Source organism: Watersipora subatra, chromosome 5, assembly GCF_963576615.1.
Source record: "Watersipora subatra chromosome 5, tzWatSuba1.1, whole genome shotgun sequence".
Classification (NCBI taxonomy): Eukaryota; Metazoa; Bryozoa; class Gymnolaemata; order Cheilostomatida; family Watersiporidae; genus Watersipora; species Watersipora subatra.
In genome coordinates, this window is record NC_088712.1 from 48,117,401 (window position 1) to 48,132,164 (window position 14,764).

General features: G+C 35.8%; 1 protein-coding gene and 1 pseudogene across 1 annotated transcript in view; one reads left to right on the plus strand and one right to left on the minus strand.

Moving 5' to 3' along the window:
- LOC137397629 (flotillin-2a-like) overlaps positions 1-14,764 on the plus strand; it is a 53,756-nt gene that overhangs the window by 29,734 nt on the left and 9,258 nt on the right. The window contains exons 7-8 of the mRNA XM_068083925.1: positions 6,358-6,477; positions 10,501-10,631. Of these exons, the coding sequence (XP_067940026.1) occupies positions 6,358-6,477; positions 10,501-10,631 (251 nt within the window). The remainder of the gene's footprint in view (positions 1-6,357; positions 6,478-10,500; positions 10,632-14,764) is intronic.
- On the minus strand, positions 4,372-5,741 carry LOC137396665 (uncharacterized; annotated as a pseudogene).

The following is a 14,764-nucleotide window of genomic DNA, read 5'->3' on the forward strand; positions in this document are numbered from 1 at the left end:
TAACAGTGTTGAGTTCGAGTTATCTATAGCAATTTATCATTACGTGGGAACGGACCAAACAAACCGTTCGAATTAACCATGTGTTCGAGCTATCCGTGGACGAGTTATCCATGTTTGACTGTATTTGCAACACTTAGCTTCTGACTTTAAGTTGTTTTGCACACAAATAAGAATGGAGGTAACTACTGCCTTCATGACTTGTGTTTTTACTAAATGGGTGAGACTAATCGTTGCATCCGTGAGTAAATTGTCATTAAACAGGTACTAACAAATGCTTGTTCTTCTAGCAACATACAGAATTCGCCAGACCAGAATACAATAGCCATTTAATGCATATAGTGCTTTGGGGAAGCTTATGACTTTACATTGAGAGTGCTGCTTAAGATTACGCCTACTATACATACCAAATAGCAGTGTATTAAATGTTGTTATTTGTCCTCATCCCACCACGCTGCATGACCTTTTATTGTGATTGCTATGACGTATCTCTCCCCAGACTTTTAAAACAAACCCAATTTTGGCCCCGCTGCTGTAAAAGCACTGCAAACCTCAATTGCAATACAGATAAAAAAAGGATAGTTTTTGGAATATTTGTGACTTTAATGCACATGAGTTTTTTTCCGGATAAGTGATGCATCCTTTGATGTAGTAAATATTATTTAATGTAGCATTGCTTGAGATTGGTAAACTATTATTAGACTTTAACTACACAAAGTACAAACAATAAAATGTTTAAAACCCAATTTGTCTCCCCATAAGCATTGCAAACATTCATATTTCTACTGAGTGTATAATTTGTATTCTCCAACATTGTAACTATCCTTCTTGGGTTCTGACAATCAGCCTCTTTTACATGCTCAAAATATTCTAATAATTTCAACTCCCATCACAAATCTACAGACACTTGTAGAAAACTGAACCAATTTGTACTAAAAATGTCTAATAATTTCTGCGTGTATTTTTTTGTATTTCTCTGTATGGCTCCACAATAAATTTATAACAAATGCTAATCCATAGATGTCTGATCCCTTGTAACAATTTTTTTTTACCACCCTCAGTCCTGTAGTCATAACCAAAATTTCCATTTATGATTTGGCAGCCATAAGAATAGCCGAGCATCTTGTGTACATAGTCTGTGGAAGAGGACTACCGTTGTACGAGTTTTGGTTTGGTAGATACATGCTGTCATCTCGATTCTAGAAAACTCAGTTGTGTAACTTCTGGTAGCGGAGACTGCATTTGTTTTATCTCTGATAAACAAATGACATCAATACTAAATATGTGTGTTTTGGTTCATATTGATTAGATACATGAAGCATATTGCAGGTAGATTTAAGTTTCTTAAAGGCGCAACTAGCGCAATTTCGTGATGACCAGTAGTTGCCTACACGTATCCAATATATTGAAATTTGTTGTTCTAGCATGACCTATATCCATTCCTTTTGGTTTTGCAGCTATCACACATTACCTATTTGTTTTTACTATGGAGCAGCACCATTTGCGCATATTCTGGCTCATTTGTTGTTAATTTTCTATTGCAAACAAATAGACCAAGCGCTATTTCTTTATTATGATTGTCGGTTTCATTTTTGCGTTGTAACTTCATAAGCAAAATGGCATATTGCATTTACATAAGTAAGATCAAATGCTGATTTTGATTTCTGCCGGGTCCACTGTCTTGTTGAAACGTGCATTTGCAGAGAATTTCGAGGCAAACATACATGATAGGAATTGGCTTGAGCTACTTGCTCCATGGACACTCAGGCCTGAGGTTATAGCTTTTTAAATGTCCTCCGTATTTGTTACTACACAATATCCATTAACAGATTTTCAAGTCAAGTATTTTTGGAATGTTTCTTTTTTTATTGAAGTTTCATCTTTTCAGAGATTTCCAGTTTCTATCTGATTTTGCTATCTTCTCTCACTTATAGCAGCCTTTAGCACTCAAGTTATCACTCCATTTCAGCAGTGTGCAGGTTTTTGTGATAGTCGCGTCATCGTTCATAGATGCTTTTTAGTGAACTAAACTTCAACTGAATTATTCTGTTATCATTTTCATATTACCATGTATCATCGTATGCCTATCGTACACTATTATCATTTTACATGTACATACTCTTTGAAATAACCTTTCCCATTTATCTGACACCCAAAAATTTCACAAGCATTCGCATATTTGTGCTGTTCACACAACGCTTTGCATTTATCCTTGGTTTTTTTATGTCATCGATTGGTATGCACATGCGCTTGATCGCGGAAACGCCGCCATATTTGTGGACAAGCTAGCAACATTCTCATTCACTTTACGTATTCTCGTTCACGTTTTAATAATATTTCTAGTGTCATGTCGAGTTTATATCGGGATTCTCTAGAAGCTAGTGTTCAGTATCGCTATGATGAAAAAACCAGTGACATAACTGGATTGGATCCGTATTCCATTGCGAAGAAAGATCTAAACAACGACAAGGAGCCTTGGCCTCATATAACCACCGTTGATTTAGTGGAGTTTTTAGTATTTAGGAAGTCTTATTATGCGACAGATGAACTCTGAAGTTACAAGTTTCTGGAAGCATATCAACTTTTTCAGGACGGGTGGATCAAGGAAATCCTACACAAAAAAATCAACTCATTTCATTTTCTGAAAGCAAAGGTAAGAAAAATTGTTGACATGTTAAAATGGTAATAAAAGTAAACGGATTTTACTAGACCTGAAAATGTGTTAAAATAATGAGTTATCACTTGCAGCATAGACTAGTATTTTTTATATTTTATGTCACACTGATAGGTCATGTCAGCAAACAAAAGGACTTGACACAAAAAAATGTCCTACGTTTGCTCACTTTATTTAATGATCATATCTAAATTTGAAAGCCGTTAGTGAGAATAATGTTTGCTCATTTGTACGAGTTTCGGAGCAAGCATGAATTATAATGGAAAACCTTTAGGCCATGAAATGAAGATGTGATGCATTATAAAAGTACTTATAAAAGTGCATTATACAAGTTACTATAAAATTACTAGAGTGTTCTTGTTTGAAACTAATGTATACTTTTAAAGGAGCTTTGCATACTGGTGTGCGTGCATGCGTGAGTGAGTGCGCGCACGTGTGTGTGTGTACACGTATGTGCATATATGTATGTTCAGGCTCTCACATTGATAAATTATCTCTCAAATTTAAGGTTGAGTTTAGATGTTAAGTTATGGTTGATTCATTTTGATGCTTTAGGTCTATCATTCAATCCGGATCCGGGAGAAACCTTTGAAGCCCTGGGTTATTGTTAGCAGCAAAGGGGGCATAAGGAGTGGTCACTGCACCTGCATGGCTGGATTGGGGAAGCCTGTACTCATATAGCCACCTTATTGTTTACGGCTGAAACATGGACAAAAATTAGACAAGAAGCATCAGTCACAGATGTGCCAGCATACTGGATGTTGCCGTCATCAACTCAGGTACACCGTGAAATGAAGAATTATGTGAATATAAAATAATTGGACTTGGTATATAGGATTTTACGAAATACTTTTGTCACATTTACAAGTATTCACGGCAAAATTTATTCATAAATAATTTATGTAAAAGAATTAACTCGCTAATGGAATATAACCGAAATACAAAGAGAAATTTGTTACTGCTTTATATTTCTTGCGTTAATTCTTAATTTTAATTTTCAGTCAGCGTCAAAGAAACGAAAAACCAGCAAAGTTTCAACAAGCAATCCCTACATATCAAACTTCCCTTCTCCCACGAAACAGGAAATGCAAAGTGCATATCAGCGCCTGCACCGAAATGGAAAACGGGCCGCAGCTTTAACGATCGCGGAAGGATATGCTGATGACTTTCAGCCCAAGACTTACTACAATCTACTATAATTATTTCACAATGCAATATCAGTTAGATCATGAGTGTCTTATTTCCTTGTGATGTAAAGTGCAATAACTCTGATCCTTGAATTATTACCTAACAATTTCATGCATAATTCATTTTAATCGCTATTCAATGCATTCATTTAAAAAATAAATTTGTTTTTAATTTATGGTATAATTTAAAATGGACTCAATTTGTTACTATAATTGGTAATGCTTTTAATTTACAAATCGAATGGTTAAATTTATGTATAATCTAATATGAACATGAAATAATTTGGTAGTTCAATTATGAATGCAATTCTTATGGAAGGCAAGTAGGTAATAGCAGAGCAAAAACTAAACCAATGAACTAAGAATTGTGTCAGTGTCTCATGTAACTGCGAATAATGTGTACTTTTTTATTGGTCAATATGCAAGATAACACAAAATTTAAGAAAAATAGATAGTTAAACTAATTGAAACATACATATTTGTAAAAGGTTTCTTAATTATAATAATTGTCTACTAATCAAAGGGGACCACTGATGGACACAGGTTGGTGAGAAACAGCAGACATGTACAATTTTATCAATAGTGGAAACAATTTCTCCATCTCTAAGCTTTAGAAACTCTATAGGTATTGTTCTGTCTATAATTCCAAATTTTTGGCATACAAGACCGATTACTCGTTCGACCTGAGTGTGAACATTAGCAATTTTACGGGTTGCCTCTACATCCATAGGATGTAGCTACATCCATAGGATGTAGCTACATCTCTAAGATGTAGCTGCCATGGATGTAGCTGATGGATGTAGCTGAGATTTGCCTTTAGTAAAAGCCGGAATGGCTAATTCAGCTTGATAAAAGCTTACACTCTCTTCTATTGTAAATCCTCTGTCAGCTATCACTACATCGCCTGGCAAAAGATTCTCCAAAATTTCGGATTTTTCAGTTATATGTTTATCCGATGTGTGCCCACCCCAACCGATAGAAATAAAAGTTATGGCACCCTGTGGGGCAATACCAATCAAATATTTTACAGAGTGATGTTTATAATTTGAATATGTATAGACTTTGCTGAGTGGGGCACTCGGTTTTTCAATTTTCATCTCGAAACAATCTAAAATTACAGCGACTTTCTTAGCAAAATATTTTCTGAATGACATCGGCATTGATACTCGCAAACATTCTCTTTCAGGCCATTTCACACAAAAAAACTTAGTCTGACATACAAAAGATCGAGTACAGAATGAAAGCATTTTTGAACCGTCGATAGTGATAAATCAAGATGGTACGCTATATCTTGAAAACAATAATTTAATTTGAGCTTAATCAGGCACAGCATTGATTTTCCTTTGAAAGACATTTTGATAAATTACTCAATTGGTTTTTAATTAAATCAAGTACGACTTTCACAGTTTCCAAATCAGGCAGTCCTGTATAAAAAAAACTACCATTCTATCATTTTTTTCTAATGTAGAAATACTATAAAGTCCTTTTTTTGAAAATTTATGCTTGCATGCATCAGCCTCTAGTGGACGCGCCTTATTGTCATTTTCAATTTTTTCAATAAAATCTAATGTCAGATCTGTTTGAGTAGCTGCCTCAGTAGTAGATATAGAACTGTCAGTTTGTGTCCCTCTTTCACATGTTGTAGTTACCAATTCTGCAGGTGATTCTAGATTGTCTTTTATATGTGAGGCATGTGAACTCGTTGCATTGTCATGTTCATGGACGATGTTTTCATCGGCAAAGCGAGGGTTTTTGAGGGCCAACAGCGATGATATGGCATCCGCTTCTTTTCTTTTGCATACCCGTTGTTTGCTACAATGTACCTTGCGTGTGATGGCTCTGGCATAGTATCTGCGTGCCCCAAAGCAATCGTTGGTAGCCATGACGGATTATTTCTGTCATGCAAATATGCATTTTCACCTATAACAGCAAAAACAAACTGCAAACAGATGATACGTTAACCGTATATATCCACACACCGATGGATAACACATCAGTATTATTAAACGTACATATACAAATTAATGTCTAAGAGATAAAACTGCTACCTGCTATAAAATGAACTAAGCACTTACCTCCAACAAAGTGTGTTTAACAAATGCGTGTTCTATCCCATCTATCTTCTGAGGTGATATATTTTCGACGGATTGCTGCCTTCCAAAATCGTGTTCGATTTTCCGATAATTTCTTTGTTTCTTTTCCTTGATGCAGAATAACTTTTGGCACCTTAAAATATCGAAGATGACTTTCTCTGTTGCTGTGGTTGGAGCAACCAAAGATGCCATAAATTACTGGCATTTTAACTTTAAAATTAATTGCAAAAGCTTCGCGCTTTCAACGGTACAAGTTGTGTATAAAGATGGCAGACCACGCTAATTCACAGTCCCACGCTCACGGAATGACGTCACGGAAAAACGAAGAATTGCTGAAGTCACTGTCAAAGCTCTTGCAGTATTGTCTAGATTTATCCTCTTACCTTCCATTTTATCGTTCTTACAGGAATCAGAATGCAAAAAACAGACTGAAAATGAAAAATATAAAGCTGACTCTCATGTTGCTGATGCTAAGAGGGAGTTTCAAACGAAGAGCGCTGCCTTCGACATGGAAGTTAATGCTGCTGTAAGTATCTTTACGCATCTATATTCGGTGTTTGCTTCTCTTGAATTCTATTGAGTCAGCTCATTTTGCTGGTCAAGTCTGCTCTACCTTCTCTGGCATTCCTTTGGCTTGCTGGAAGATATTCAAAACATAGAATTTTGATATTTGGCAAAGTTGTATATTTGTATTTATGTATTTCTACACAAATAATATTTGTGTAGAATGTTACTGACAGTTTTAAACTTTATTGTTAATGCTAATTTTATATAATGTCAGCCATATGTTTCATAAGAACTTAATAATTTGTGTGTTCAACATCGTTAATGATAATTTTTAGTTGTAAATTTTAGAATATGCTACTACTAGATGTATATATATATATACATATATTTATATATGTATATATATATATATATGTAGACTAGCTGTGCCACCCTGCGTTGCCCGTGTAATAGAAGAGTCTTTGGACAGAAAATTGATTTGTATTTAACATATAACAACATTTGCCATTATAACTTTCAAAGTACATATTTTGAGAGAAGTGTGTCGTGTAGTTGAAATAAATTAAGAGAAAAATAAAAACAACTGTAAAGGTTTTGAAACTTTGTCAAACAACTGTACCTTTCAAGCTAGTAGCCTGGCATATTGCCAATGGAAAACTCAACTAAGCTAGTTAATAAGGTTAGGCTTCCAATGCCGGTAAGCCATGACTTTGAGTCTGTATTGTTGTCCAGCTCAGCTGTTCTAATAATAGCTATAGCCGGATTTCCAACGGACGGACTTTCAGACGGACTTTGAGAAATATATATATAGATTAGCCTCGTTTGTTTTGTAGTGACGCAAATTTGAAAAACACAAATGTATTGACAATTTTTGCTTTGCTTATTTTCTTTACTGCTTGTTTTAATTGATAATGTGCATGCAAACCTTGCAAAAAATAATATTCCTCAAATGGTTAGTCTTATGCCAAAATTAATGATAACAAGTTGCAGTGTGGCATGGATCATTCTTCAGCAACTGCAGTGTGCCAAACTTGAATATGCCCTTTTGCAGTCTGAAAGAAAATGACACACTATTACAAGGCAAAGCAAAGTTCATTCCATTTTTACTCAGTTATATCTCTATTTCTGTATTACATAAGTTTACTATGATTAGTAACAGTGTAAAGTAAATGAGTGCGACAAATGGAGCTGAATGAGCATTGATGAAGTGGGTGGCCGAAAAAAGGTCATAGGGGAGAACAGAAGGGTAACTGACTTCCTTAATACAACTGACTGTGAGAAATATGTCGCCAGAGTCATACGCAATCGAGGGAGGCTCACTATTGGTCAGCTTCACTTACCCTTGATGTGATTAATTGCGGCTCAAAAAATATATACGACCATACATTTATGAATTGAGTTCGGATTTTGTCGAGTCATGATATTTCACAATAACAAAATACATGTACTTCAGTGGCTCTGAACTTGGTCAGTTTTGAGCTGCTGACCTGTAGAGATGGTGACTTTGGCTCAGTAGAGCCTAAATAGGTGGCGTTTGCATACCTATGTCTCTTGAGGGTGTTGATACTTTAATAAGAACTACCAAACTATGAAACAGACTGAGATCAATATAGACCTTTTTCATCATAGATCCTTTTTAAAAAGGATTATAAGATGTTTTGAGCATGAATGTACAATGCAATGGAAAAGTTCCTACTGCATACATCACTGCACACTGTACACTAGACAATATACCTCCACCATTCCAATACTGCTTACTGCACATTAGTTACCAGCTGTACTGCGTGTATACTGTCACTATGTTTCCATGACATGCATGAAGCGCATGATGCGGGTTTGGAGTTGTGTTCAAGTTGCGTTACCGTGTGAATTAAGTGTTTCTATGGACATTGACATGATGCAGATTGACTCCTGCCCCTTGTTGAAAAAGGTGAGGAATTATGCGCTATAAGTTAATAATTAGCGACGTAGTTAGTGATGCACCCGCTCTCCTCACGACACAAATGCGTGAAACTCCATCGAGAAAGCATGACGCTAGTATTGAAACTGTTTAAAATTGCATAGCTGGCCAGGCATTTTAATCGCATCATTCAAGGGCTGTTTCCATTATTCGCAAGCAAGATGGATTCCAGTTAAGCAAGCCAAGCAAGTTTTGCTTGGCCAAACTCACTTAGCTTGCGGATTTATGCTGTTTCCATAATGCGGTTAACTTGTGGATTGGCTCAAATTTGTGAGTCATGCGCATAATGGAAGCATAGTGTGTGTAGTACATGGCAGCATAAGTATGCTATGCAATTATCTTGCATACTGCATGACTGTGTTATGTTTGCTACTGCTACTGAACTGCCAGTGCAACTGCCTAAATATCCAGTCAAAAAATACTGCTACTGCAATGCATTTTACGTCTGGGCATCAGTGAGTACTTATTAATGCACATTTAGGATTTCTCTGTAATGTTCATAACCCTGGTTTCTACCCATAATCTAGTGACTGTTTAGCTATCAACTTCAAAACATCTCATTTCATAGTCTCTATTAGGGCTGGGACGATATCAAAAAATCGTTTCGGTACGATATCAAAAAATCGTTTCAGTACGATATCAAAAAATCGTTTCGGTACGATATCAAAAAATCGTTTCGGTACGATATGATGATGTAGCCAACTGATATATCAAAATATCGGATATGTTATTCGGAGTTGTCTTATCTGCCAGGTAAGGCTGCCATGAGAGAACAACTCTCTAATGAATCTATGTACCATTATAATTCTTTGAAGAATTGGGTATCAAATCGAGTAGAATATATGTTATCGTCAAATATCAACGATATCCAATATTTCGATATGGGTAGAAAGCACTCAGTACGGTCGGTATCAGAAAGTGGTATCGACAGTATACCGAAATATCGTAATATCGTCCCAGCACTAGTCCCTATGCGCCCATCCACATAGTAATGTCATCATAATCGCATAACAGAAACAATTGTTTCAACTTGCTTATCATAACGCTATGCAGGAGATATTGCTTATTGCTAGGCAGCTTTGCATCAGAACTTGGTTGACTATTGACTATAGCTTCTAACAAATTTGCCATCTCTTTGTTTAACCAGCAGCTTATAAAAAATTTCACTTTAGTTCAACCAAAAACATAAATCTATCTTAAGGGTTTTTTTATGCAAACGATAGTGCTTAGGCAGTTGCTAATTTTGTCCTTTATCCGATAAAACTACACTTGCTACGACTTCAGCTGCAGACTAATTGGTTATCACCTGAGATTTTGTTGCTGCAATCGCCCAGTGCTACGTTCTCCAAATATTTCATCATTTACTATTTTGCCAGGTGATAACTACATGTAAATAGATGCATTAGTTTGTCACTACATTTATACAGTTAAAGGTATGAAATTTGTGCCTCATTAAAATGGTCTAGAACAAATGGGAACTTTCACTTCTCAATGTTTGTCCAGATGTTTTCAGGCCAGCTATTGCTTATTATAAATATAAAGCAAAATTTGTACTGAAATTTGGATGGAAGCAAATCGCAACATTGTATTACCAAAAAGTGAAATAGTAATTTCTAATAAGCTGCTTTTATCTATATTCAAACATCAGTGCATGAATATCAGCACTTCAAGATTTGCTTCATTTGTCAAAACCATCATATGCTGGAGCAACTATTCTTGTAAGAATACACTATAGCATGTTTAATTTATCATACAGCTCAAAAACTTGACAATATTATTGTGTATTTTCTTTTTTGATATTATTTTGTATTTTCTCTTTGGTTATGTCTGGCCTGTCTACCTTCAATCACTTCACGCATTTGTTTCTTCATGCCATTGTCACTTTCTTTCTCATAATACCCACTTATCAGATGAGATTATATTTTTAGAAAGTGCTAAATTTGGGCAACATTCCTAATTTTATGGTGACAAGTTTCACTTAAACACTGCCCACATATCCCCCAGTTTTCAAAAGTGTTATGTTATATTTCTGTTTAGTTTTTGTGCAGTTGCATCTAGAGCATTTTGCTCTCTCTCCAATAGAAAGCAGAGGCAGAGCTAGCGTATGCTCTACAAACAGCAAAAACTAAACAGGAGGTGACATTAGAAGAAGTTAACATAGACATCGTAGAAAGGAGAAAACTAGTCGATGTTGAAGACAAAGAGATCTTAAGGTAGTATTTGTTGTATCTGCAATATATACAGGCATATATTCTGTCTATTTCTTGTTGGGCTGATGCCCATGGCTCACACTACATTGCCGTATGTAGGAGTTGTCATCTCAGCGATTATGTGTCGACTATGTGCTCCGTAACTTATGGCATCGTCGAGGCAACGTGGATACATCGGGAAGGTTTGCAGCTGTCGAACTTTCCCTATAGTTCGCCTGGCATCCACAACAGCCTATGTAATGTGCGCTGCTTCGGCAATGAACATTAGCCATCGTGCATTGCTCTATCTATGTTTTGTTTAATAACAGTTGCTGCGGAATTGGTATTTCATTGTTTCCGTGACATCATTGTATAATGAGAACGCTATACTGCAGGCTAAGGTAAACTGATGTAAACTTGGATGGGTTTGTGATAATAGTGAACATTTATTTCAGACTGTCACCAAAGTATTGTGGAATTACCACCGACATACAGCGATATAATGTGAACCAGACATTAGTGTGAGGGTATACAGCTGGTGCACCTTCACAAATTTGATATAGCCAGTATCTGTCTCTCTTCTTGTCAGTTATCAATGTCACCAGTCAAGATATTTCCTTATATGAAGAATAGCCATTATATTGCTGGATTGATCTGTGAAATACACTCATTGTAACACAGCGTCGTAGTGTGTATGCGGAGAGCCAACCTAATATTCTTCATTCATAAGTCTGGCAATCTGCACACCTGCTTGGCGTATTAATGCTAATTAGTCAGTTGAAACACCCTTTCACGACAACTCACTCAGAGATGTAACACAACAAACATGAACACTTACTCTGTAAGTATGATCCCATAAGACATGCGGATAAGCCAAGTCTGAATTCACGGATGTCTTAAATCTCTGCATGATAAGGAACAGCAACTATTTATTATTCTCTATATACAGTGAAACTCGGATAATGCAAACTTCACGGACGGAGCGAAAGTGTTCGAGTTATCAGAGCGTTCAAATTATCAGAGCACTGTCTCAAGTGCATGTATTTATCAGGAGATACACATACGTATACAAGCTATATATAAATCAAAAGCATAGATTGCTTGTTGCAAGTTAAAAGGCCTCTCATGTAAAGTTTTTTTTTAATTTTATCAGAAAGTATAGATATTTTTCTATCACTTGAGATTTTTGTTTGTTGTTTTAGGTGATGTGACTGCCAGGACGTTCTCAGGTTAAAATTGGCAAAACTTGATCGCGGTAGAAAAGCTCAGAAAAAAAAACATATTTTTCTCTTGAACGTTTTAACCAAGATCAATTTTGCCGATTTTACTTTGAGTTTATCCGAAGATTACCTCGCTTTTCCTTGCTTTTGAAGGGCCTTCGCAAAGCGGATGCTTGGTAAAATTTGATTTTTTACAAATCTTTACAAAAGTCATTAACAAAAATATTTTGCTGATGATGGTAACAACAAGGCCTAAGAACTACTAATAGTTGATGTTTACCTCTATGGCTTGGAATAAAGCGATATTCTAAAGTGATAACAACCATCTTGGTAGTCGTTGGGCAAAAAACTTCGAGTTAAGGATATTTAGGTCGAGTTATCTAAAGCAATTTATCATTGCATGGGATTGGACCAAACAAATCCGTTCGAGTTAACCATGTGTTCGAGCTATCCGAGGGTGAGTTATCCGAGTTGGATGGTATGTCATTTTATTTTTATCGATTGATAAAATTTCACGTTTTCATTTATGATATCGCTCAAGGTATGAATAATCTTGTTTGCTTTTCAACTTGAAATAATACTGAACTCCTTACTTTTCCTGGAATAGTAAAGAGTTCAGTTGTATAAAACATACGTGTACAAGTCATTCATGTTAGTTAACTTCTAGTTATTACTAGTCCCTGTTTGGCAACAAACATGACATGCTCTGTGTGTAATTTCTCTTGTCTTTATCTACCACCATCTTAAACATTGTACTAGTAATATGCCTAGCAGACATATTGCCTCTGACTCAGACACCAACAGTAGACATTTTTGTTTACGTGCCGGCACATGGGTGACTGACTCATGTTGCTATTTCTGATTGGCCTGGGTGAAAAAATAGCAATTAATAATGCTTTTTTGAACTCTTCCCGCAAGCTAAAATAAACAATAACAGCAAGTTTATAAGCCACAATATTAAAGTTACAACTATATCGGTGACATTATCAGTATTGCTACCAGTATTACAAAAGATTTCAAGAATTCATACGCTCTGATGTTAATTGATGTTTAAATTATTACCTACATATTAACTGATATTGCTATCATAAGTGATATTGTTTCCAGTGTTGATCCTATTCAATGTTATGTGGGATTTTGTTGAACTATGGAAATAACCAATACATTTTGTAATTAATTTTAGTAGGATTCAACTAGGTTTAATATAATTGAAATTACAGCTCTGATCCGACGATTCTCACCAATTATAGGCGTCCGTCTAAAATTAATTAAATGTGCCAAAAAACTGGTCTGTGCTAGATGTGGAGATGCTTACAGATGTTATTTCAGTGCAATACAGATGTTGTGCTCCAGAAATCATAAATCTTATGACTAAATTGGTTGCACACTGTGGATCAAATGATGTGAACTTTACATGAGAATTGATTCCTTGAGCCAGCAATGGCAAATAGTTCATGTGCAATAATGTAAAATAGTATAGCTATCATTAAAATTCTTCGGTTGTCAAGTTTTTCATGTTATATTACTAAAATGTATGTACAATGTTTCTAAAATTCAGTAGTTAGATTGTATGGGTAAGTTGCTAGGATTTTTTTGCTATTTCTTAGGAGGGAAAAAAGTTAGGTTTTACATATAGGTTGGCTTAATTTTTGATTAGATGCACAAAATGTTCATATTCATCACACGTACTTGAAAAGCCTTTTGATTCAGTATATTTGCTGGTTACACAAGACATAGATTTGATGCAAGTTGTTCATAACAGATTGATGTGGCAAGCTTTTAGCATAGAGTTAACTTGATTTGATAGAAATGACAAAGCTAGGCGCTGCTTGTATGCATACCATTATTAGCTAATCATGAAAAAGATTACACTTGGTAATTGGAATTTGCTAGTAATCATCTATATGCTTTGAAATGTGATCCTATTCTGCAACATTAGAAAGAACTTACCAAAAGTATTGCTTCATTGTGTTGCTTCATCGGAAAACAGTGGTCTAAACTGGTTTGTTTGCACATTTTTTTCCATACCGAGAAGAATGCTGCAGCGAGTTCATGCCACCCCAGAACAAATATATAAATACATGTAGCTTTCACCATTGTTGGCTCTCAGATACAAGTTAGTTTACCAACATGTTTTTCAAATCAAGTTTTTGATCTAAGATGCTCGTAAGCTAATAACTTACATTTTTATTTATCTGAACCATTGTTGAATTTATATTAACTACATACACTCCTCTTTTCCCTCCCATGTTCCCATATCATACTCGACTGTGCCTTTTTAAAAAATATATGAAGGAACAAAAGGTGACTCATGAAGTAGCAAGGGGTCCATATGCACTTGTTTATTGCATGTTAAGGCTTAAAATTGCTAATAAGCGTTAAAGGCTAGTACACACTATATCGCCGTTGATGCCGCAATACTTCGTTGATCGTCGATGATAACCATGTTTACACCATCACACACCCTTCCGACTTTGCATCAGGAAAAACTCCGTGACAGTGTTTTTATTTATCTTTGTAAATTTTCGCGAAGAAACGTTTTTGTTTTCGCATGCTAGAATCAAAAACTAGTCCCGCAGCGACTATCATAAACGGATATGAATAAATCACTCTATCCACGACCGTGAATTGCTATCGCCGAAATGGTTCACATTTGAAAGGCGGTCGTCGATGCTCGGCGAAATATCGGAAAGTTTGACAGCTGCAAACTTTGTCAATGTGTTAGCGTTGCTTCATTGATGTCATCACTTCATGGTTCACATAATCGACGATGAACGCCGAAAGGGAAACGCTGACAAACGGCAATATAGTGTGAACCACCCTTGGAGAATAGGGCTTGGAGAATAAAAAGGTTTTACAGTAGTATTCAGAACTGGATAGAGCAGTGACCCGTGAGGCTAAATTGATTCTAGTCAAAACCAGATTGATTCCATATAA